This window comes from Hemitrygon akajei, chromosome 19 (genome assembly GCF_048418815.1).
Source record: "Hemitrygon akajei chromosome 19, sHemAka1.3, whole genome shotgun sequence".
Lineage (NCBI taxonomy): Eukaryota > Metazoa > Chordata > Chondrichthyes > Myliobatiformes > Dasyatidae > Hemitrygon > Hemitrygon akajei.
The window spans coordinates 41,076,850-41,103,364 of record NC_133142.1 but is presented as its reverse complement, the minus strand read 5'-3'; the positions used below and the strand labels follow the sequence as shown (position 1 = coordinate 41,103,364).

Sequence of the window (26,515 nt, the reverse complement as noted above, 5' to 3'; positions counted from 1 at the left end):
ATCTCCATTCTCAAAAATAGTACTGTGATTCTTACTCTAGCCAGACTTGCTCTCAGGCTGAGGAGCCAGATGTAACACCCCATCCCTAACCTCAACTGCTCAGTTTACGGGACTCAAAAGGGAAAATACCTTCATTCAGTGCATGATTAATTTTTGGAATTCTCTTCACTGGACAGCATGCAAGTTCAGTGCATTCAAACAGGAGATTACTAGATTATTGGATATCAGTGGAACCAATGATATGGTTGGGAGGGAGTAGATAAGCCATGCCTTTAATGAATGGTGGAACAGACTGGAAAATCCAGATGGTCTGCTCTTGCTCATACTTACTATGTTACTAATTGCAATCCATCAGTAGAGAATGATGTCAAATGTACTGGACCCGAGTTTCAATTCTCATCCAGTTAGCTCTCTTCAGACTGCTGGTTAAAGGCGACCTTCATCCAGCCTGTTGTTTCAAAGGTTAAAATTTGTACTGAAACACAACATGTCACTTTGACCCAACATATTTTGGGTAGCAGAAGTTTACCTGAATAACTTATGCTCTTGATATTATCTAAATTGGTAGATTAGGATGTGAAATATTATATCTCACACATTTTTACATTTTCAAAATTCCCCAATACTCAGCTTTTTTTTTATATGTGAGAAAAAACTTTTATTTCATGTTTCTGGGAAAATGTTTGGGAAACTTTTCTAAAACGTTTGAAAAATTTATGATTGCATTGATTTCTATTCTAATCTATCATGTTGTAGAACAATAGAATAAATTACAAGAGTACACTCAGGTTGAACAGTGAAGTATTTTGTTATCTGCTGCAGCAGAGACCAACTGATCTCAAGGGTGGAGAATAACAAAAATCTTTCCAGTTGTGCAACATGTATTTTATGCCTATTTAGAGATCTATTTACATTATGCTACTTATATAACTATTTAGAATATCTCCAGCAGTGTATAGATGTTTGGTTATCACTTCTTGCCCTTTTAAGAGGCAAATGCATGAGAAGTCACCTTTGGCGTCTCTGTCCCTGCATTATCACTTGGGCCCAGTGGTTTCATGTCTAAAACTCCTGTTTGTTCAGATAAGGTCTTGGTTACATTATCTCCAGTGGTCACTTTCTTCCAGAGGTCTTCTGGTACATCCTGTCTCATGCTGTACTAACAACTACCCTCATTGTCAGTATTTGCATAAGATAACAAGTATCCATCATTGCTTCCAAAATGGGTTGGTTCTACATGCATCCTTAAAGGTGTCAGTGTCAGGGCATTCAGTCCTAACTCAAAGCCCTATTTACCAGAGATATCTTTGGAGGCTATTCTGAAGTTATCCCTGTCATCAAAGAGGACATCTCTGGAACAAGCTCCTTCATCCCTAAAAATACTGGCACAAAGGCAGCCTGATCTTGTAGTTTCCAGTGTTAAGAGGGTTCTACTGAATCTACAAGGCAGCTGCATGAACTGTGTCTGACTTATATGATGAGAGAGAAATGTACTTTTGTCTTGCATGATGCTATTATAGAATGGCATGTAGATTAACTTGTCCTTTGTACTATTATCCCCAAGACCACAACTCAGTACAAGGTCAGTTATTGTTTCTAGTAAATGAAATATAACACTGCAAAGACGGTCAATTGCAACCACAACAACTCTTTGCTCGGTCTAATATTAAACAGATGAAGAGTTCAGATGAGATTTCTCAGCCCAAAACGTCAATTGTTTATTCCTCTCCATAGATGCTGCCGTTCCCCCGCAGTCTGTTTGTGTTACTCTGGACTTACAGCATCTGCAGAATCTCCTGTGTGGATAATATTGAACTTAGTCTGATTTTGTCATCTTTTTATCCACTCTGGTTCATCCTCTATTCCAAATAAAATAAATTCATATTTTCCCTCAGAGAAAAAACAAATCCAACTTCCTCGGATCTATTCTATGACTACTATTTGAATGAGATATTTCTTTCTTTCTTTTGTAGTCACATATTTTAAATTATCATTGATTCAAAACTGCATATGATGCATTTGTGTGTCTCCTCTTTATTTTACTACAGCATTATGTAACAAGTGGGAAAAAAAAGTTGTAATTGTCCCTTTCTTTTAATCCTATTTCAGGACTAATTCTCCAACTAATTCTCCAGTGGAGCATTGAGCAAATCTAGTCTGTTCTGTGCTGAATTGAAATGAGATATGCAGCCAAGGCTCTGTCTTCGGTTGCCAGAAGATGTGTTGAGAAAGTGCTTTGGAATTTTCACAGTGACCTGGTCACTGACATCACTAAATCTTTTGCTTGCCTCATTATGCGAATTACATTCTAAAGATTGCACTAAGTAAATAGCTGAACTTCCTTTACAAAGTTTTGTTTTGTTAAATTGCTGAATGTAACTGCATAAATTATCAACCCTGCATTTTAAATAGAATAATTCCCCTTCAACTTCCCCTTATAGAGACATTTTATACCTCCAGACATCCTTTCAACTGCATCACAATTACCTGAAAACAGAAATTTGAACTAAGTCATTTGGGAATATTGTGAATAGTAAAGAATACTTTGAACAGTAGATCAATTGTTTCATGAAATATATTCATTTAGTTAAGCCTGAGGACTGATCAGTTATGTTTAAGCTAATTAACAATGCAATGGACAATCCTATGATAGAGCCAATAATTTTACTTGGTAAATGATTTCTCCAACTCTTTCTTGATTTAAAATTTAAGCTAAAATAGCTACTTAAGAGAAACAAAACAATTGATTTTCTTTTTTTTTTCTGGAGAAGCAACCTCAGATCTTTTTTGTCCAAATAAACAATTGAAATAAAGCAGCAGTAAAAGTATTAAGGCAGGGAATATGAGTTACTGAGCCTCAGACAATGAAGATCCCAGACACTGCAAAAGAAGAAACCTTCAGGGAAAGATGGAGCAATTAATCAATGATGATGCAGAATGTTATTACAGAAGGTACTGAATTCATGGAGAGCATCAAACTTTTTTGGTGAGACAGAGACCAGACTGTTTTGAGGATAGTACCATTTATGCACAACAACATTATCCACATATAATGCAATATGCTGCAAAATTTTACCTCACTGTCCTCCTCCAATGCCTGCTCTCTACCAGATAGTTGGGTGGGATTGACTCTCTTAGCCCCATTATTTTCTAAGTAGTCATAGCCAGAGAATCACTCCAAAGCAACATCTTCCAGGTCTTGATCTGTTCTCTTTCATGCTCTGCAGGGAATTCTCCTTGGCCTCCTGAAAATATCTCATCTACACTCTAGCCTGACATATGTAAATACGTTAGCCTTCACAAGTATATGGAGGACACCAAGTGCTTAGTTTGCATGACTTCTAGCAGCCTCTCAACATTATCTGATCTGTCACACTGCTTGTCTGGCATCCAGTGCTGAATGATCTAAATCTCTTCTTAGTTAGTACTGGGACATTGATGCTACGCACATCAAACTCTGTCCTGTAGTCTCCATCTCCTTGACAATTATATCAGATGAACCAGACTACACACAAACATGAAGCTGCATTTGGCATCAATTTGTGTTTATATTTTATTATAGAATTGAAAAAATTCAGTATAGAAACAGGTCCTTTGGCCAATCCAATATCACTGAGAAAACACTGCTCTTTTCCAATAATCTTACATTAAATCCCAGTTTGTTTTATTTTCCTACATTCTCATCAATTCCCCCAGCCCCCAAATACTACCACACACCTACTACGGTCAGTTAACCTCCTAACATACGTGTATATGGACTGTGAGAGGAAACCAGAACACCAAGAGGAAAGCCACACAGACACAGAGGAATGTAGAAAGAAAATCTGTGGTCAGTTTTGAATCTGGTTTCCTGTGTTGTGAGAGGTAGCTCCAGTGGCTACACCACTATGCCATTCATAACTCTTTTCACTCTGAAAACATTGTCCAACAGTAACTTGTCCCAGCAGATTTCTGTTGCATTGTTCATTCATTTTTTGTTACATCCAGAGTTGAGTATTCCAATGCATTTTCATAAATAGAAGTCAACAAAATTACAGCAGTCTACAACCTGGCTCATCCAAATCATGTCCTGTGATTAGGGTCTTCACTGGCTTCCAGTCCAGATATACCTCCATTTTAAAATTCACTTTTAATACTTTATCTCTGTGGTTAATTCCTCCTCTACAAGTATTTTGTAGCCTGGGGAAAAATACACACGCAGGACAACCAATACTTTTTCGGGTCTTAAATTCCTTTATCTGTTTTAGATGTTTTATTGCAGAAGGACGGTATCAAAATAAAAAATGACAAAATAAGTATTTACAAAAACGGTTCCCATTATGACAATCTCAACTCAACTTTGGACCACATCCTTGTAATGTATGCAGTATGAAAATAACTGAAACAAAATATACAAAACCAATATTCTAGTGGCAATTGTGTGGCATACACATGCTTAACTTCCAAACACATATAGGTTAAAACTTGAAATGAGTTCTCCTTGCTCACCCTAGTAGGTTGATTTAGGAACTTCGCAATTACACAATCCAGCACTGATCAATTTACTTGTGAAAATCTTTCCTCACCAAACCTGGGAAAAGTATTCAAACATCGTCCTTTCTACAATATGGCAACTCTTCGTCCTTCTCCACCCATGCAAAATGACATCACCATTCTCTCTTAAAGGCACAGACAGCTATTTAGCATTACTAAGGTGAATACATAAGTGCACTTTAACAATAAAAAATTATATTCAATGATCATCTGGTTACAAGTATTTGACAATTTTTTGTTCCTCCAGCTTTGGCTGTTTATCCATTCTGGTTGTCATTATTCCACCAGTGGTGTCTCTGTCCCAGAAATTCTTTCTCATTTGGCCAGGAAAAGAGTGCTGTGCTGTTGAAAAGAGGTTTGACAGAGGACAGCATCAGTGGTTCCCTATCTGGGCTTCTTGAGAGCTAGTTCCAGATTCAACCCCTGTCTTTCCAGTGGAATATTCAATAACATGAATAACTGGTGTAAAAATTTCCCCAAAGACATCACCAAAACTATGGCACCCAATATTAACCCACAGCATGATGTTTAACCTTCTCTGATGGACCTGCTGTACTCACAGGTAACTAGATTTAACGTATCATGTTTTCTATTAAACTGTACTATTTAGTCACTGGACCTGCAGCTTCATGGACCACTCTACACATTGCTTATGCTTAGCACTGAATCTTCCTGAATCTTCAATTATCCTTCTTTGCTCAAAACTTAATTCTGAAGGGGATATATCAACTTGTAACATTTGTTTGGCAAGATGATAAGGCAATGGACCGTTAAAGACATGACCAGCAGTCAAAAGGAGTTTCTGGGCGAGACAAATAAAGGCATCAGCCCCATCTGTGGAAGACCAGGTTGAGCTGATCTCTGATTCCACACTTTCAACAAAGAAGTCCGTCTAAAGATGCATTGATCATATGCATAACTAAATAAAGTTTCTATTCATTTATCTGACTGATCAGATTAATGCAGCAAGTGTTTTATAGGTGGTAGAATTTAATAGGTCAGGCAGCATCTGTGAAGGCAGGGGAATTGTTGGTATTTTGGGTCTTGATGTTGGGAATTAGCTGAAAACATCAACCATCCCTTTGTCTCTACATATGCTGCTGACATGCTGAGTTCTTCCAGCAATTTATTGTTTTTTGCTGTAGGTTCTAGCATTGCAGAATCTTCTGTCTTACTATTTTAACAATAATCTATAATGCTTACATTAAATATTAAAAGTCTCTCACATACAGTATAAGTACATTTACTATTCTCTAATGCTTCTTACAACTGCTTCAGTTACTTGATGGGGAGAAAAAACGAGAAAAAAAAACAACAGTTAGTATAAGGACTATTGCTTCAAATTATCTATTGACAGCAAAGAGATTCATTAATCAAAGAAACAACTATTATGTTAACCAGTATAATTTTGGTTATTTTCTGAATCAATCCATTTTAATGGGATAACCACTGATAATGGTCCTGCAATGAAGGGATGGTGCACACAATACAACTCACTGCCAGCTGCTTAGAAAGTTCATGTGGCCTTCAGGGTATGTTTCCAAGGATGCTGTTTGGCATACAATGTGCTTGGTCTGTCTGTGTTTCAGAATTGCACCATTTGTGATTTACTCATGTTCATGTACTTTCGTGAATGCAGCATGGGAGAATATAAAGGCAGAACTAAATATTGGCTAAAATGCAGCAAGGGTTAATGACCCAGAAATTAGCTTTCAGTGATTTAGGAGCAGCTTCCACTGTTCATTATGTTTATAGCTGTCACAGAAACTTTTCTAGCATTTGAGGTGATACTAATGGAATTCAGAGATGTTGTTTAGTACCGCATTATTTACCCTTCACTATCAGAATAAGTGATACCACAGCACTTCAGCCAGATCGCAAAATCCATATTGAGCTGCCTTGAGTCTAGAGAGGAAGTATGGGTTAGGATATTAAATTCTGCAGAATGTCATAGGCAACAAACAAAAACATAGAATTTAGAGAATGAAGGGACAGGGGATGTTAGGTATTGAGGTGAAACAAACAATCTATTGAATGGAATTACATTTTCAAAATCATTATTCAATGCCACAGAATATATCAATGCATATTTACTTTGTGAGATTTACTTAAGCAGGCATATCTGTACAGCAAATCACCAAAGACAAAAACCTGAAAGGTGTAATATTCACAAACCATCCATGTTTGCTCTGTGTAAGGTTATCAATAGCTTTGTACTTAGCCTTAAAGCCATTAGCAACTGAGAATCACAAACAAGAGGAAATCTGCAAATGCTGGATGTCCTGCCGAAGGGCCTCAGTCCGAAACATTGACTGGACTCTTTTCAATAGATCCTGGCCGACCTGCTGAATTCCCCCAGCATTTTGTGTGAGCCTGGTTTAGAGCTGCAGGAACAACACAATGAGTAAAAGGGAATTCATCGCACCGGACTGATTTGGATTTTTAAAATCCTTTCAATTAAATCATTTTATTTAACTTTTAAAGTAGGAAAATAATTGCAGGATTACTTAAGTTATAGATATAGATGAAATTCAACCCATGCAATCAAGATGGCTGCAGGCCTGTGCTCTTAGGAATTTAACAAAGTGGGTGGGGTGGGGAGGTTACCGGGTCTAATTGACACCAATTGAATATTGAAAGATCTAGGCAGAGTGGACATGAAGAGGATGTTTCATTTAGTGAGGGAGTAAAGGAACAGAGGACACGGCCGCAGAATACAATAACGTCCTGTTAGAATATAGATGCGGTGGAACTACTTCACCTAGACAACGGTGAATCTGTGGATTTCATTGCTACAGAATGCTGTGGAGGCCAAGTTATTGGATATATTTAAAGCAGATTGATAGTTTATTGATTAGTAAGGGCATCTAAGGTTATGGTGAAAAGATAGGGGAATGATGGTTAATAAATCAGCCATGATGGAATGGTGGAGCAGACTCAATGGGCTGAATGATCTAATTCTACTCTTAGGTCGTTTGATGTTATGATATAATTTGAAGGAATGCAGCTTTGCATTTGTGAAATAAGAAGTTTAATTGCACTGTTATATATACTTGTATTAAATGCTTCATATATTTCTCATATCTTCAATGGATAATACATGGGTCAAGTTCAGAATTTTATGCCCTTCATTTACCGGTATTTTATTGTTGAATCCATCTTTGACACCCTGGTGATGCCAGGTGGAGCCTCTGAGAACAGGTCAATTTGTGAACTATATAAGCCTCACCCTTCTTACTGCAACCTCCAAGCTGGTTTAAGAGTGGTAGAATTCATACCCTGGAGGATTATGTGCACAGGAGGAAGAAACATTCAGTTCCAGAGGTTTATGTGAAACTAATTTCATCCCATGGAACTGTGTCCGGCAAATTACTGGCACAGGAGAAGAAATAAAATAATTTGCTGGTGACAGAGCAAAGGCAGGAATCCTTATTTCATTTCAGTCTGTGCTTCTTTTCAGATGTCAGTGTAGATGTGAGTTTCTCCAACATATACATTAAAAATATAAGATTGTGAATATCTGTATACATCACCATGATCAGAATCCCCAGGGCTAGAGACAAATAATTTTTTGGGGGGTTTTCTTTACAAATGCTTTCAGCATCAATACACTGTGAAAATCATGGTACAGATTATATAATTAATTTGCATCTCTTGAAAATGATCTTTTTTTTTCACAAATAAGGGGAAAATCTCCAGTAGTATCAAGTAGTTCCTCCAATCAACAGTCCATGGGGAGAAATTTGGAGCTGAGATCACTATGAATAAAAAAAGATGTTGGAAGTGTTCTCCAGCTTAGGCAGCATTGTTAGAGAGAGGAACAAAATCACCATGGTAGCTTCATATATATTGCTAAGCTTGCTGAGTGTTTTCAAATTAATTTCAAAATTATAACATCTGCACGATTTTGTTTTTGATTTATGTTTTTGGATGTGATCTGGAATTTCTGCTTGCGCTGTTTAAGCCATGCAAAGCATCAAGGAATTTCAGGTAGAAACTAGGCTCAGCACACATCAGCAGTTCATTAACATTCATTATTAGTTATAAATCACGGTGCCAGAAGCCACACAGATTTCAAGAACTGGTTATGCTTCAATGTGATTTGATGAGCATTCTACTAATCTGTACTACGCGTGAGCCTTTGAGGAGGCTCCACCACGGTGCAGGCTGACAAGTGACTAAACCCAGGTGTGAAGGAAAGACAGCCTCCCATGTTGAGACAGAAACAAGACTTTATTGATTGGAATTCCAACTGAACGTCAGTGGTTCGACTGGGTGACACTGCAAGACAAATCATTCTCAAACCACAAGGATCTCGCGATCTGTAGTAATTGGGACTTCACTTTAAATAAGCACGGTATGCTGAAAACCTGTGCGAGTCAAAATAAACTTAACGAGATTAAACAGAAAGCATAAGGGCATAAAAACTCCAGATAAGACAACAATTAATAAATACAGGTGCACAGGCCTGCAAAGCACATGACTGCACCTCTCTCCCGAAGGCCAGCAACTAACAGCCCAAGAGGTCTTGGGGAACATGAGACTGGGCTGGTAAATTTCAATAGGTTTCAATAGGTACATTTAATGTCAGAGAAATGTACAGTCGGCTCTCCTTATCTGTGGATTCAACCAACCGCGGATCACGAAAACCCGGAAGTTCTCTCTCCAGCACTTGTTGCTTAAGCACGTACAGACTATTTTTTCGTGTCATTATTCCCTAAACAATACAGTATAACAACTATTTACTTAGCATTTACATTGTATTAGGTATTATAAGTAATCTAGAAATGACTTAAAAGTAGAGGAGATCCCCGGGTTATGAATGAGTTCTGTTCCTGAGTCCGTCTTTAAGTCAGATTTGAAGTCGGAACAGGTACATCCCGTATTATGTAGCATCAGTTAGTCAAACGTTTTTCTTAGTATACAGTACATATTTTACCTTTCTATGCATATAAAATACTTAAGAAACATACGTATTTCAATAATTAAACCATTGCGTTGCTTAGTAATAATTGTAGCTTTCATCGGGGCAGGGCCTTTCACATGCTCCATTAAAATTGTTCCAATCGTTGACTGACATAGCCTAACGCTTTTCCAATGACCGATGGCGTTTCACCTCTTTCCGATCGCTTTATTACTTCCATCTTATTTTCAATCGTGATCGTGATTATTTTCATGAACAGAAACACTGCGGATTCAGAGCTGCGCTGGGTCCTAATGTCCACCGCACTGAAACATGTTAAATAAAGTCCAGGGTTCCACTGGGTCCTGAAGACCACTGCACTGAGACAAGTTAAATAAGGGACTTGAGCATCTGTGTTTTTTGGTATCCGTGGGGTGTCTCGGAACCAATCCCCCGCGGCTAAGGAGGGCCGACTGTATACAATATGCACCCTGAAATTCTTTTTCTTGACAAACATCCACGAGAACAGGAGTGCCCCAAAAAAAATGACAGTTAATCATTAGAACTCTAAACCCCCTACAGTTCCCCCCTCCAATGCACAAGCAGCAGCAAGCAATGACACCCCCCACCACCACAACAAAAAAGCACAGCACCCCCCCCCCCCCCTTCACCGAGCACTCAAGCGTGCTGTAAAGCATGAATAAAGACACAGACTTACGGTACCTTAAAGACTACTCGTTCACCCAGTAATCCAACATACCAACGACTCGCTTTCTCCCTAATAAGGGAAAAGGTGGTGTCCCTGTTTCAGAGCGAGAGGGGAGGCATAACAAACGACTCACGGATTTGTGATGTTAGAAGTCTTTTGCTTCACTCTTTCCGAGGACTGGGGCCAGAGAGCTCAGCTCTCTGGACACACAGCTCACCACAGCAAACCCGCTGCTCCCGATGCTCCGTGTTCTCCCATGATGCCTCAGTCAGGGGCACTGGCCTTGGATCAACCCATCTCCGGAGCCACGAAAATCTAGCAACCTGAAGGCATACAAGTCTTCCAGGCTGGGTCCTTGGGATATCAAAAAGCAGCCAGTCGTGAGGCTCTGAGAGCAGGTCTCATTCCCACAAAGAACTGAAGTCAGAGTGTAACTCCAGGTCAGACTCTTCAAAAGAACCTTGAAAACATTGCACATACATCTGGAACACGTGATAGTCCTCGGAAACATGGAATTGCCCTTGCAAACGTGGGATAGAAAAATCCTCAAAAGCATGCATAATCCTCAGAAGTCTGGAGGGCTATGGAAGACTCTGAAGACCTTGACCACCTTGAACATAGACTAGAGAAGCACTGAGCATAACTTTAGGACAAGTATGGAGATAGAAGGCACCTCTGCCTACAGCCGACTTTTGTCCAAGCTACTGTTGAACCTCTCCTGGGTCCACTTGTGGTGTGGGTCCTTCTGTCATGGTGTGCTCTGACAGATGACTGAAACCAGGTGCGGTGGAGGAATGACAGACTCCCACATTGAGACAGAAACAAGAATTCATTCATAGGAATTCTAACAGAACATCAGTGGTTCAACCAAGTGATGCTACAAGACAAATTGTTCTCAAAACACACAATGACTGCACTATCTGAGTAATTGGGGGTCTGATTTAAGTAAGCACAGTCCCCAAAAACCCGTGCTCATCAAAATAAACTTGACAACTTTAAACAGTAGGCACAAGGACTTGACAACTCCAGATAAGATAACAATTAACAAATACAGGCGCACAGGACCACAGGGCACTTGACAGGCTTTTAAAATCAAGCGCCTTTAGGAGGAAAAAGGTGCAAGTGCTTTAAATTAAAGGAGTTGCATAAATCAATGTGATCAATAAATGTCTTAAAACAATTTGTTAAAGGTAATTTGGTTATTTAATAGTTGGTTTTCTTTGGATTAAGAGTAAAATTATAAGTTTTTCATGTAATAAATGCAATTCCAGACTATTAAGAGAACAATAATTAAATATATGAAAATTCAGTTGATTGAAAATATATGCAATCAAATGTTTGATGTTAATTGTATGACATTTATGATAGTTATCTCGTGCGTGCTATTGGTTTTCTTATCACTTACTCATATAATAATATGAATAGTGACAGAGGGTATGAAAATAAGTTGCAGATATAAACTATAAATGTGTCGAAATATTGTATTTTGCTGAAATGTACTCTAGGTGCTTAAATCATTTCTGCATGATATATTGTTAACTTCACATATTGTGCCATCTTTTGATAGAATTTACAGGTAATAGGTTTTTTTTAATCTTTGACAGATTGTATATTGGAAAATAAGAAGCCTGTTGGAGAGAAGAAAGCGGCACGCTGAAAAGCACATCCTTACTTTCAGTGGACCGCGCAGCCACGGGATGGTTCCAGGTCTAGAGCCCTACAGTGAATACAGTCTGATCGTGATGGTTTTTAACAGGAAGGGTGATGGGCCACAAAGTGGATCTATCCATTTCAAGACTCCAGAAGGAGGTAAATTATCTTTTTCATCATTTGCCAATTGTTGCTTCGCCAAACTTAAATATATTGTGAGTTCTTGTAAATCACATGTAATTCAAAAATCTGGATGCAGTTGAATCTCTATTGTCATAATTAAACACAAGTTAACTGCATAAACAGATTCATTCCCCTTATATATTTTTCCTTAAGAATTTAACTGCAAATTGCATGTATTGCGTGCAATGGAGAAAAATATATTGGATAAGATTGAGGACATTGCTGAATAAATAATGTCCCCTGAGGGTGCTTGTTAAACATTCTACTTTCAATTGTAATGTAAAGTAGGAGATAACGAAGGGTCTTGGAATATACTCCTAAAATGAGTTCCGAAACAGAATAACAACACTTTCTGTATAACCTGCAGACTGAAACTGAAAATTGATTCCAGTTGATTTCTGTATATGAGTATATTCATGATACACCAAATAAAGTTGGTTTGTTGGTTCCCCTTCTCTAAAGTATTTTTAAGTTTGAGTTTATAGAGTTATAGAGAGATACAGCTTTGAAATTAACCCTTGGCCCAACAGTGCATGCTAATCATCAAGCACTCTACCCTTACCATTTTATTCTTCCCACGATCCCATCAACTCCCCCTCCCCAGATTTTACCACTCAACACACTGGGGTAATTTCCTGAGGCTAGCTGATCAAACAACCTGCACATATTTAGGATGTGGGAGGAAACCAGACACACTGAGGAACTCCACAGTGTTACATGGAATGTGTGCAAACTCCACCTAGGCAACAGCCTGAAGGTCAGGTTTGAACACAGGTTACGGCAGCTGCAAATAAAAATATTGTTCCGTCTGGGTTTAGTCTGCTGCCTGGACATACTATCCATGGTTTCTATTCACCCATAATTACCTAAGCTGAATGTGAAAGGCTCACCTTGACCCATTAGACATATCTGGCAAGGTTGCAGTAGGAAATAGATCTCAAGCAGTGTACTGCAGGGGGCCAGTTCTGGGAATCCTCAGACCGGATGCAGAGGTGGATACAGAAACTCCATACCAGGCAAAATTTTAGACAAGTTTATAATTTTCCTGATGTTGACAGAGATTTTACAAATAATGAGATTGCTTTTGATAATAAAAAATAAAAGTAAATAAAATTTTTAAAATAGGAATCATATAATATAAAGTAAAATAACTTTATTACTTCCGTGAATTTAGTTCCATTTTTTCATCTGATGCACAGAGCCTGGAGTCCCATCACTCTGCTTCCATTTGAATATAGTGGTGAAGCACACAGATGTGCCAGCAGCTGTCTCTCAGTTTATTACAGATTTACTACAAGTCTGAATAAGTCTGGGACTCACCTGGGGGATGTTAAATGCAAGGGTTTCCTTTGGGACTATTGGCCATGACCATCTTGAATTGACTCTATGCTGTGACTGAATCAAGTGAAGATAAGGAAACTAATGATGCAAATATCATTGTTCAGGAACAATTTGGCTGTGCTTGCAACTACTATATCAGCAGCTGAGATAAAGGAATTGCAAAGTCAAAATTAGATTGTTTTGTAACTGCAAACAGAAAACTTCTTTAATTATTTTCTAGATCGAGGATGTACCAAATAAATGATGCTTGTTAAAACCCAAATATTATTGAAATAGCAAGAAGCACACCAATTGTTAAATTAACAGCAGGATAGCAAGAAGTGTGACAATGCACCATGCTGTTCATTGGGTGCAGCAGCTGGATATAACTGTAGGATAGACATTAAAGGCAATTTAAAAACATTTGTCAAGGTAGAATCTGATTTGTTTTATTGTTAGACTTTGTTATGCAGTGTTGTCTATATAGAGTTATGGAGCACTGCAGCTTCTCCCATGACTTCTGTCTTTGGCTTCTATCTACAACTTTTTCTGTGATTTTAACTGATAATACATCCATTCCTCATCTTGTAAAGGAATATACTCTGAGAAACGATTTCATAAGTTAAACCGGCTGGTCCAAATGTATTGTAGGTGTTTTGTATTCAAATAGTCAGATAACACTATGAAAGTCTTCATTGTAAAAGATGCTCAATGGCATCCTGTGAAAATTCATAAAATGAATACTATATGTAAATTGAGGATTATTTGAAACTGAAAAGTCTCCTGAAGACTTGTAAAAAAGTTGTTTTTACACTAATAATACTTTAACCATTTTTTACAATACTATCAACTATTCACTTTCCTTAAAATAACCAGCATTCAAATTGTGGATATTGTGGCCATTTGTCTTCCTGTGTGAATACAATACACTAGTCATTGTCTTTCTTTGCGAACTCATAGGTGGTCAATGAATAGTAAAACACAGGTGGCAATGATTATGATTTTGAATATGTTGATTTTCTTGTTTAACTTTCAATGTGGATGCTACTTTTACTGAAACCTAACATTGATACACTTGTTTTAATGAAAATATTTGAACAATAAAAATGACCAAATAAATACCACTGAACTGAATCAAAATTAAAATTTGAAAAAAAATCAAGCATATTTATATCTTTCAGTTTGTTTTGTTGTCTTTTGCAAAGTAAATATTTTTGATTTCATTGTCAATAAAACCAATAGACTAATTGGCACCAATATGAAACTTTAATTCCTACTGTGAAGAAAAGTAGCAAATTTGGGGGCTACCCAGTCTTCACTTTGATTTCCAAAAATAAAATGTGGTTTCTTCCGAAACAGAACAAAACAGTTAAAGTTCTTCAAATAATGATTTTCAGTACTCACGCCACATGCATAGGGTTCCCATATTACAGAAGAGAATGAGATTATTTCTAGTCTCTGCATCTTCCCTTTATGGCTTTTATTATAATTGAAATTGATTGCCTCAACTGGAAATGTCAGCACACTGTCTGTGCAGTCATCCAGATATACTTCAAAAACCAATTTTAACTTCTTCCTCATGGAAGATGGGCATCAACATGAAAAAAAACTATGTGGCTTTTCAGAATATTGTGATTCCCAAAGGTGCAGGAATTAATGGGATGTAGTCAGCTGAACTTCTGAGATTCCTTTGCATAATGACTGCACTGCATAAATCTGAACAAATTCCACTTTATGAGCATTCAGCTTCTTTGTAACCAACTCTTGCTGGCTGATGCAAATTAGTGTGTGGATCAAAGGCACCTGTTATGAAAACCTTTTTTAAAGCAATCCACAATATTTTTTGATTCCTCATTGTTATGTTGCCTATAAAGGCACTTAACTTTGGGGATTTGGAAACTACCTGCTGTGGCTCTCAACCCTGATATTGAAGAAACACCAAAGCAAATTATTTAAAAATTGATATAATGAGATGTCTTCCTTCACCAGAATAGACGAATAAGGCATGTATAGCCCAGGGAATGCCATGCACCAAGCCCAGCTAAAATCAATGCAGATTTTAGGATTTTACTTAACCCAGCCATGATGAATGGATTTGGCCTGAAACATTGGCTCTTTGTTCCTCTGCATTGATGCTGTCTGACCTGCTGAGTTCATCCAGCATTTTGTTTGTCTTAGCTGTATTTCCAGCATCTGCAGAATCTCTTGTGTTTAGGATATTAACTGGAGGCAAAATAAGGAGCCTCGAGTGGGGTAGGTTTCCATACACTGCAGGTGGCTATTTAAAATAACAGGAGAAACTTCAGGAGATTGTTAAAAGAAATTTGTTGCTTATTATGTAAATCAACTCCCAGCTTGGGAATGTGCCTGTTACATTTGGTCTCGCCTTCCCCTTCAACAAATACAGTTGAAACATTAACTGTTCAAACATATATTAAAGTTTATCCACTTCAGTTTGGAAAGCTATGTCAGGAGGGGGTGTTGTATGCAAAGGAGTTCTGTAACATTTGGTTCTTGGCTCAAACTATGGAATAAATAAATAACTAGTAGGAGTCACAATTAAGAAGTTTCCAGATGTCACCAAAATTGTCTGCTTTTGGCCAGGATGAACGTGATGTACCATATGGTTTCCTTCTATAAATCTGTAATAAATGAAAACAACTTTTTAGTAGCTGCCTGTGTTCAATATACTACAGTGCCAATTACCTCTGTTAGCCATGACTGGCATGCTGTCTAAATGCTATCTTAGACATACTGTGAGTAAAATACCTGCAGTTTTGCCAGAGAGAGTTTGACTTTGCCTTTGCCTTTGCTTCTAACTTTCTATGTGTAATAGAATTGGCCTAACTTGCTAAGTGTAATTTGCCGCCCAGATGACACAAATACAGCTTCAGCCTTTTTCATTTAAGCCATTGTTCCATGCAACTCCTACACCTTGCCTAGTAACTGATATTGCAGGCATAAAAGAGAATATTAAGTCCCTTGTAAAGCACTTCTTTTGACATTCCCTTTCCCATTCAAAACAAAAAGAGAAGTGTTGCCTACCAGGACCCTCAGCATTTATTTAAAAAGGAGCAGATTGTCTTTGACCATCTGGAATTGTGACCAGGATCAGCGAGTTGCTCCTGTCTTGAGTCCGGTGTTGATAATCTGCTAGAGCAGTATCATAGCTCCTACTATCAATGGCAGCTATTTACAGTGTTACGAACTCCGTAACTGGGTCACTTACCAGCAAAGATAGAGAGGTCCGTTGAAGTCTGATGGTACTATTTTTAACAGTATTTATTAGTAAAAATGCACAAAAATAATATCAATGCGAACATACAGATAATATACGTCGTCAATACTAAATCTAAAAGTGCGGGTATAATAATAATCAATAAGAAATAGCTCTATCGTTGTCTAGGGGATAATGTATTGTCCAATGGAAATATAAAAGTCACTCAGTTCATTCAGGCTTCAGCTTTTTGTTTGGAGAGAGAGACAGATTTTTGAAACTTGCCGGCTTTCCTTTATCCGATCTTGATCTGTATTCGTCCTTTAGCGAGGCCGTTTCGTGGAAGACTTGTCATCCGGGCAAGGATAGACACATACACACGAGTCCCCATTGGTCTCATACGCTTCTCCTGGTGCGTCTGAAGGGGTTGTTCCCCAGACCCTCTTTTATCCTGACTCACGGGGTCTCAGATGTCAATCAGGTTGGGATGATGCAATCCCTCAACCAGCCCACTCTGGTCATTCCCTGAGGGCTTCAATGAATAGTACAGTACTCAATACACAATTCCGTCTCCAAGAGACAATGGCCGTTATCCATGGCTTTGTCTTGCTGAGGGGCCAGAACACATTCCAAAAACCTTGAGGATTCTCTCTCATTTCCTGGGTCCCAGACCCGAATTAATAGCGATCTTGCGATTCTCAAAAAGGAGGGGGGCGACTTTGTACCCTTCGGCCCCTCAGAGTTGTGGCACATTTGTAACACCCCCTTCCTTCAAAGCGTTTTTACCATCGGTAAAAACGAAGCAATACAGAGTCTTACAGGATTTTAGAATCTAACACAATACAAAAGTTTTTTTCACTACAGAGAAATACAGTTATACATTCAATTCAGCATCTAAACAGTTAATGATTATATTGTCACTTCCTTTAATATCTTAACATCTTGTACCTTACTAAAGTCTTGTAGCATCAGACTTCAATTTAATAACCACCTATTTTTATTCCTTTCCTTCAGCAAACAAAAACTAAAGAGTTGTGATCTTAGCTTACGTGTATACTACAAAAGTTCATGCAAATACTAATCTTTATTGTTACTTTCAAACTTAGCAGTCAGTCTTCCATGGGGGTTGTCTTTATTATTCACACGCTTTGTCGAAATCCCTTAAAACCGGATCCTGCTATTAAAAATGGCAGCCCGTCAACCCTCGCCCCTTTTCCAGTTAACTCCCACGTGGTGAGCTTGTGCACCATGGCGAAATAGGCTTTTGCCTGCTCCTTTCATAGGAGTTATTTTATCAACAATGTGTTCCAAATTTAGACCATTTTCCGAATTTCCACACAATTCTTTAAGTTAAAGCAAGTTGCTAGTTTTCTCTTCAGGACCCTTCACGCTATTAGTTCTCAATTTAAGATCTGAAAGTGATCCCCCTTTGTTCAAACAGCATTTCGAATTCTGCCTTTTCACACCAGACTCTTGAATAACAATAGCGTGTGGGGCACCTTTACATTCCAACTCAACCTGTAATTGATTCGCAGGCACCACATTACCAAGCCCTTGTCTCTGTAGCCTGGTTGCCGCTTTTGACATCAATCCAGACTTTAAAATTTCTTCATTCAACTTAGGAACAACACTTTTCCCTTTTCCTTCAATAATAATATTCACCTCACCACCTGTTATCTCCTCACTAACTTTTAACACACCTTCGAGCACAAACAACTGGGAATTCTCACTTCCCACTATTACCAAGGTTAACCCTTTCTTCACTGGACCAAGTCCATCTGACCCGCAAGGACTGCATTCCTTTTCAACTGAATCAAATACCTCAGACTTTTTCTGAGCTCCATTACTAGGTTCAGTACCACGTGCATCCACATCTTGAACACACTCAAATGGGACATTTGCCTCTTCCAGGCTTTCAGTACCCGTACCCTTTTCAAATTCTAAATTCCCCTGATCCTCCCAGCTACTCTCTGGGCAACTCCCTTCCGGAGTAAACTCAACCCCGAAGGCTGAAACAACCTCATCTGCCAACCCAGCAGACTTTTTCAAGGTAATGGCATCCTTTTCATCTAGGACTGCCCTCATTTCATTATCGGGAACACCTTTAGAATTTTCAACTTCTTCAAACAGTTCTGCCAAACCAGAGAGATCATCCATGTCCAACCCTGGACCTTTTAACAGCTTTATCTGTTTCTCATCTTTACTTCGTGCCTCTATAAATTTTTTCCTCACTAAGGGCAGGTCTACCTCCTCTCCCTTACTCTCTTTCACTTTACTATTCTCCGTTTTACCACCCTCTAAACCCTCGTGGTACAGGGTCGGTAAAAACGTCTCGGCCAAATCGATACTGGCCTGATTTAAACTGGTCTCTTTCTCAGCTGCTTTTCTCAACATGCTGCGAGTGATCGCACATGCGGGATAGATCTTGGAATCTAGGGGCGGGACCTCAGCACTCACAGGCTGGCTCGTCAGCTTCATTGCTGACCAAACCTTACCACCGACTAAATCATTACCAAGAAGGACGTCCGCATCAGTTCTCAGGAATTCTGATCGCACCCCTATTTCAACTGGTCCAGATACCAGATCACAATTTATAATGATCCTATGCAAGGGCACTGTTTCCGTCCCTTTTCCTATTCCTCTCAAAGCTACCATTCCTGTCTTGTGACCAAAATCCAGTACCTTACTGCTAATCAATGTCAGTTCAGCTCCCGTGTCTCTCCAGATCCGCATTGGAACTGGTGTGTTTCCCTCTCTCACTCACAGACACGGTTCCTTTTGAAATACATTGCTCAGACCCTTCTCGTACTCTGTCTACCTGGGGCTCTCTTGTCGATTTACTGATTACCACAGCACATCCTATAGGGACTGCTGCTTTCCATTTTCCTGTCTCCTTCCTTGGAGCAAGGCACCTAGATACAATATGTCCCCCCTTTCCACAATTAAAACAGGTCAAGCCAGGAAATCTCCTGCCGTCTTGCCTCTCCTCCTCAATCTTACCACTAGCTCCCGGCGGGACATCTGCCTCAGCCGGTGGGCTTTCTCTACCATTCCCACGGTCTCTCTGGTAACTTTTATTCGAGGAAAACTTTGTCATGTGGGTTAGGGCATATTCATCTGCGAACCTAGCAAATTCGGAGATGGACTTATTCGGCTTCTCGTTCAAATACATCCGGATATCATCCGAAACACAACCTTTAAATTCCTCAATCAGAATTAACTCCCTGAGACGCCAAAAATCTTCTTCCACTACTTCTGCTGCACACCAGCGATCCAAGAGCACACCCTTCTCATAGGCAAACTCGGTATATGTCTGATTCCACCCTTTCTTTAAATTTCTGAACTTTTGTCTATAGGCTTCAGGTACCAATTCGTAGGTCCGAAGAATGGCCTCCTTTACTTTTTCATAATTCTCAGACTCATCCTCCTCCATGGACAACGCTGCATATGCCCGTTGTGCCTTCCCTTTTAACACACTTTGTAACAGCGCCACCCACTGCTCTTTGGGCCACTTCTGATTCACTGCCACCTTTTCAAAAAGCAAGAAATAACTATCAACATCCATCTCCTCAAACGGAGGTACTACCCTCAACTCCCGACTAACATTAAACCGCTCCTCTCGGTCTGGCCCTTGAACTCTTCGCTCTTGCCTTAACTTCTCCATATCCAAGTCATGTTGCCTCTGTTTCTCCGCCTCCCTCTCCTTCTTGGCTCTTTCCTTTTCTTTCTCAGCTCTCTCCCTCTCTTTTTCAGCTACTTCCAGCTGTTTTAACTGAATTTCATGCTCCCTTTGTTTCTCAGCTCTGTCCTGCTCTAACTCCTTTAGCTGGAGCTCATGCTCCCATTGCTTTTCGGCTCTTTGCTGCTCTTTTTCTTTTTCGGCTCTCTCCTTTTCTCTCTCGACCCTTTCTTTCTCTTTCGCGGCTCTTTCCTTTTCCTTTTCAGCTGCTTCCAGCTGTTTTAACTTTATTTCATGTTCCAACCTTAATTTCTCCAACTCTAACTGAGCCGTCCCACTAGCTGGTACCTTTTCAGGAATATTTTCCAATACCTCAGCTGAAAACACATTCTTCACAATATAATCCTGAGTTATGGCCCTCCGCACCTCCCGCTTTTTCATTGACAACCTCACCTCTGCGAGGTTTAGTCCTTTCGCAATATTTATCAAGTCCGACTTTGTGGCCGCTAGCGCCTCCAGAGTTGGGTTTTCTATAAATTCATCCACGTCCATCTTTGCTGGTTTCCCATCTGGCTACCCGCGCAACCAGATCCAAGTTTGGACTTAAAAGCCCGATTCACTGGCCCTCCAATTTGGTATCAAATCCCGAGCAGAGAACCCCAAGTTGTTACGAACCCCGTAACTGGGTCACTTACCAGCAAAGATAGAGAGGTCTGTTAAAGTCTGATGGTACTATTTTTAACAGTATTTATTAGTAAAAATACACAAAAATAATATCAATGCAAACATACAGATAATATACGTCGTCAATACTAAATCTAAAAGTGTGGGTATAATAATAATCAATAAGAAATAGCTCTATCGTTGTCCAGGGGATAATGTATTGTCCGATGGAAATATAAAAGTCACTCAGTTCATTCAGGCTTCAGCTTTTTGTTTGGAGAGAGAGACAGATTTTTGAAACTTGCCGGCTTTCCTTTAGATAGATAGATAGATGATAGATAGATACTTTATTCATCCCCATGGGGAAATTCAACTTTTTTTCCAATGTCCCATACACTTGTTGTTGCAAAACTAATTACATACAATACTTAACTCAGTAAAAAATATGATATGCATCTAAATCACTATCTCAAAAAGCATTAATAATAGCTTTTAAAAAGTTCTTGTCCTGTTCTTAAGTCCTGGCGGTTGAATTGTAAAGCCTAATGGCATTGGGGAGTATTGACCTCTTCATCCTGTCTGAGGAGCATTGCATCGATAGTAACCTGTCGCTGAAACTGCTTCTCTGTCTCTGGATGGTGCTATGTAGAGGATGTTCAGAGTTTTCCATAATTGACCGTAGCCTACTCAGCGCCCTTCTTACAATCTTGATCTGTATTCATCCTTTAGCGAGGCCGTTCTGTGGAAGGTGCCATCCGGGCAAGGATGGACACATACACAAGCCTCCACTGGTCTCATACGTTTCTCCTGGTGCGTCTAAAGGGGTTGTTCCCCAGACCCTCTTTTATCCTTACCCATGGGGTCTCAGATGTCAATCAGGTTGGGATGATGCAATCCCTCAACCAGCCCACTCTGGTCATTCCCTGAGGGCTTCAATGAATAGTACAGTACTCAATACACAATTCCGTCTCCAAGAGACAATGGCCGTTATCCATGGCTTTGTCTTGCTGAGGGGCCAGGACACATTCCAAAAACCTTGAGGATTTTCTCTCATTTCCTGGGTCCCAGACCCGAATTAATAGCGATCTTGCGATTCTCAAAAAGGAGGGGGCTACTTTGTACCCTTCGGCCCCTCAGAGTTGTGGCACATTCGTAACAACAGTGTTAGGACTTCTCCCACTAAAGAGTAAGATTTCCACAACAGCTTGCAGTTCAGAGGTCCTGTGTGGGGAATGTGGGACTCGCAAAACTGAAAGTTATAAACCATGACTCAGTTAATTGACACCATCAAGTCCAGTGCGCTGACACATTAGACTCCTTATGGAATCCAGTGATGATGCGTGAATGTCTGTTGCTTTCCTGCAATTAAGCATGAAATGTTGCACATTGAGCCTGCCTGCCCGGTTAAGAACTTGGCTCCTGGCTGCATATTACAATTTTTTCAAGAGAGAAAGGTAGGTGCCATATAATATGCATTTTTGACCTAATTAAATTTATTTCAACAAATGTAATAAATTTTAGAATCTACCATTAGGATAATTATTTTAGTTTTTAAGGAAAGAACTTTAATTTTTGATAGGCTTTGAATATTATTGTTGTGGGCATTTTCAAGCATTCACGTTGTTTAATGGTGGGTTTGGTCTGGGAGTGTAACATCAGCAACAATCTGCTGTAGGACTATTACATGGTTCCCCAGTACAACAAGATGGACTCGTGACCATTCAGTCTACCTTATTATGATCTTGCACTGTTCCATCTGTATTGTATTTTCTATGTAGCTGTTATGCTTTTATCCTGCATTGCCACTATTTTACCTTGGCCTACCTCACTGCACTTTATGCCAAACAAGCTTTTTCACATGTGGCAACAATGCGCCAATTCCAATTCCTACTACTGTAGATTTCGCACTACAGAGCGCACCTGATTAAAAGCCGCTGGCTCTAATTTTAGAAATAAAATCAATTTTGTACTTGTACAGGCCGCACCAGATTTTAGGCCGCACCGGATTTTCGGCCGCACCGGATTTTCGGCCGCAGGTGTCCCACGTTGTAATATGAGATATTTACACAGAAAGATATTACACGTGAGGATTTTTTAACTTTTAATTAAATCCATATGGTAACATAAACAAATACATATTGCAAATGCTTTTTTTCGAACCGTGCCTGTAACGCGGCTACTTTTAAATATACGTTGCGTATACTTTTTTACTGAACAACATTCCAATATCTCCTAACGACTGGTAAAAATATATATATACTGCAGCCTACCAGGAAAAGTTATTGATCGCCTTTAACTTAAAAGCAGCGTTCGCTCAGATCTAATGCCGCTCGCGTAATGCGCTCCCCCCTCCTTCCCGTTTATCGCAAACGGCATTTTTCCCACAAGACACGGCGAAACCGGGTGTGACGTCATAGCATCCCTCGATGTACAGAAAACAAATATAGTTAAAACACTTCTAACTTAGAAAATACTAACAAATGAATTACTAAGCGAAAATATTATGAACTAAATAACTGCCATAAAGGCAGCACAATGCTTTTCTTCGAGTGTTTTCCATGTTGATGAGGGTGAGTACAAATGACTGATTTACAATAATTTAATCGTGAAAGTGCACTTGATTTATCGTACAATTTCATTGGACCTCTGTGAACTACTCATCAATTTTATTGGTCTACTGTTACGAGGCAAAATGTTTTTGGCGGCATGAAAAAAAATCATGTATTAGCCGCACCGTATTAAAGGCCGCGAGTTCAAAGCTGTTCAAAATGTGGGAAAAAAGTAGCGGCTTATAATCCGACATCTACGGTACATAATTAAGATCTCAAATTATGCAATACACTCTTAGTGGCTACTTTATTAGGTACACCGGTACACCTGCTGGTTAATGCACATATCTAATCAGCCAATGATATGGCAGCAGCTCAATGCATAAACGCATGCAGACACGGTCAAGCAGTTCATTTGTTGTTTATACTAAACATCAGAAAGGGGAAGAAATGTGATCTACATGACTTTGATTGCAGAATGATTGTTGGTGCCAGATAGAGTGGTTTTAGTATCTCGGAAACTGCTGATCAGCTGGGGTCTTCATGCACACCAGTCTCTGGAGTTTGCAGAGAATGGGGCGAACAACAAGTAACATCCAGTGAGTGACAGTTCGCTGGATATAGCGCCTTGTTAATTAGATAGGTCGGGGAGAATGGCCAGACCGGTTCAAGCTAACAGGAAGGCAACAGTAACTCAAACATCCTTGCGTTATAACAACGGCATACAGAAGTGCATCTCTGAATGCACAACACATCAAACATTGAAGTGAATGGGCTACAGCAGCAGAAGACCAGAAACGTACAGTCAGTGGCCACTTTATTGGGTCAGGTGGAATCTAACAAAGTGGCCACAGAGTGAAAGTTTTTTTCTCTGCTGAATATTTCAAAGCACATTAATAAAACAATCCAGTTTGGTCAGAGTTGTTTCTCTCCAGCCATGAAAACTGCACTTTTCAGATCCCCTCTCCATTTCAATGAGGTTTCAAACCAGAGCATGATGTGTGAGCATCCGCTGATGTAAATAATTGATGAATTAATATCTAATCATGTTGGCCAACGTGAAAGCCATGTTTATTAAATATATATCAGCTCAGGAGGAGTTGGAAAAGACATGGCAAATTAATGAGGTACATCTTTATTATTGCATTAATGCATCCACTTTATTGGCATAAAATTCTGAACAATTTGTGTTGAAGGCAACTTATGAGTTCCAAAATTGCATCGATTGGTGGGTGACCTGCATTGCTGTCAGTAAACTCACCAAAAAAGAAATCACTATCTTGTTACAACCATTTCTATTGTGGCCCATGAAACTAATACATTTGCTTCATTAATGGCAAGTTATCCAGTGGCATCAAAGTAGCACTGATAATTCATGCCTTATGGACCGTATTAATGACATGATTTATGGAGCAGTGAAGGTGTGTCTGTTTTCACATCAGAAATGATCTCTGTTTAATTAAAAATTAATAATTGGAATTTTATGTAATGTGTTGATATGCCTTATAATACCTAATATTAGGAAAAATGGTAAAAATTACTTTGTATGCTATTTGTGGGTTCTGAAAATATTTCTCTTTAATTTTCTTTTTTCTTAATAGAGACTGAAACCTAGAAGTATAATTGAAAATGATTTTGCTTTGCCTTGACAGTCCCTGCACAGCCGGCTTTTCTGAGAATTGGGAACTTTGCCAAAAACTCAGTGACTCTGATGTGGGGACCTCCAGCAAAACCAAATGGCGTTCTGACTGGTTATTTGCTCCAGTACCAACTGAGTAAGTAGAAAATGTGGTTAAATGGACTATTTTACAAATTAACTCCATCTGCTTTATTTTATTGTATTGTACAAAATAGATATTGATGTTAATATATCTTCATTTAAAAACTTACATTTATATATCACCTTTCTCAATTTCAAGATATCCAAAATACTTCACAGCCATTTTTCCCCCACTGGGAGCCAGTTAGTTTGTGTGCTTAATATAAATTCTAGAGCTTTTCTTCGAAATAATGTAATTTGATCTTAATATTGCAGCTAATGGAACAAATGGTCGAATGTCAACATCCCAATAGCTTCTCAGTACTGTGGTGGTCTCTCACCATTGACTGTAGGTGGTAGCATCTGAACTTATTTGTTAAACTTAGAGACAAGAATGTTTCCCACATTGCAATAGCTCGTAACAATTAGTTGTTAATATTAGGGTAGTCTGTTAGAACGGTACAGAACAGGAACAGGCCATTCAGCCCACAGTGCTGTGCTGAACCAGCTAAGAAGCAAATCAAAAACACCCAAACATTAATTGCTCCTATCTACACCATGTCAATTTCCCTCCTTCTTCCTTACATCCATGTACCTATCCTAACATCTCTTCAAAGCCTGTAAATGTATTTGCCTCCACCACAATACTAGGCAGCACATTTCAGGCACCCACAACTCACTGAATAAAAATCTTACCCCTCATTTCCCCTTGAACCTACCCCCTCCCACCTTCAGTGCATGTCCTCTGGTATTAAAGAGATACTCTTGCCTTAACATTTCAGTATTCAGTCAGCTTTTCCTGTTTTGTTTTGAATATCAAAATACAGAAAATATAATTATAGAAAATACTTGGCAGGCCTTTAATAAGTTTACACACACTCGGGGCCATGGTATCACGTACAGGCAACTCCCACGTTACAGCCATTTAGGTTAAGGAAATTTTTCCTTATGGAATTCAAACTTCCTTTTCCTTTGCCATGTGAGGAACTACAGTAGCTATGGACAGATCCTTAATGTAATCCCTCAGACTTTACTACACTTCAATTACCAAGTCACTGCAGTTTAATCCATGATCCTTTGAACTCCTTCTACACCACCTTTCTCCCAAGAACTCCAGTTAATTCCATCCTTTTTTTAATATCCCTACTTACTAAACAACTCCCTAATCTACAAGCCTCGCCCGTAAGAGAAAATGCCTTGCGGATTGTCATCACTGATAATAAAATATAGTAGCTAAATAACTGGTTCCAGAACACAAGCAGTCATAAAAGTCAAGGATATTTTACTTATTCATAAGGAGAACAACATCACCCTTGTCACCCACACTGTTCTGAAGTCTGAACAGAAAAC

The 26,515-nt window shown here is 39.1% G+C and overlaps 1 protein-coding gene across 10 annotated transcripts in view; it reads left to right on the top strand.

The window, feature by feature from the left end:
• Positions 1-26,515, top strand: part of chl1b (cell adhesion molecule L1-like b) — a 920,799-nt gene that overhangs the window by 739,158 nt on the left and 155,126 nt on the right. For all 10 annotated transcript variants that reach the window (XM_073072426.1, XM_073072427.1, XM_073072429.1 and 7 more), the window contains 2 exons: positions 11,750-11,954; positions 25,059-25,181. In XM_073072426.1, coding sequence (XP_072928527.1) covers positions 11,750-11,954; positions 25,059-25,181 — 328 coding nt within the window. The remainder of the gene's footprint in view (positions 1-11,749; positions 11,955-25,058; positions 25,182-26,515) is intronic.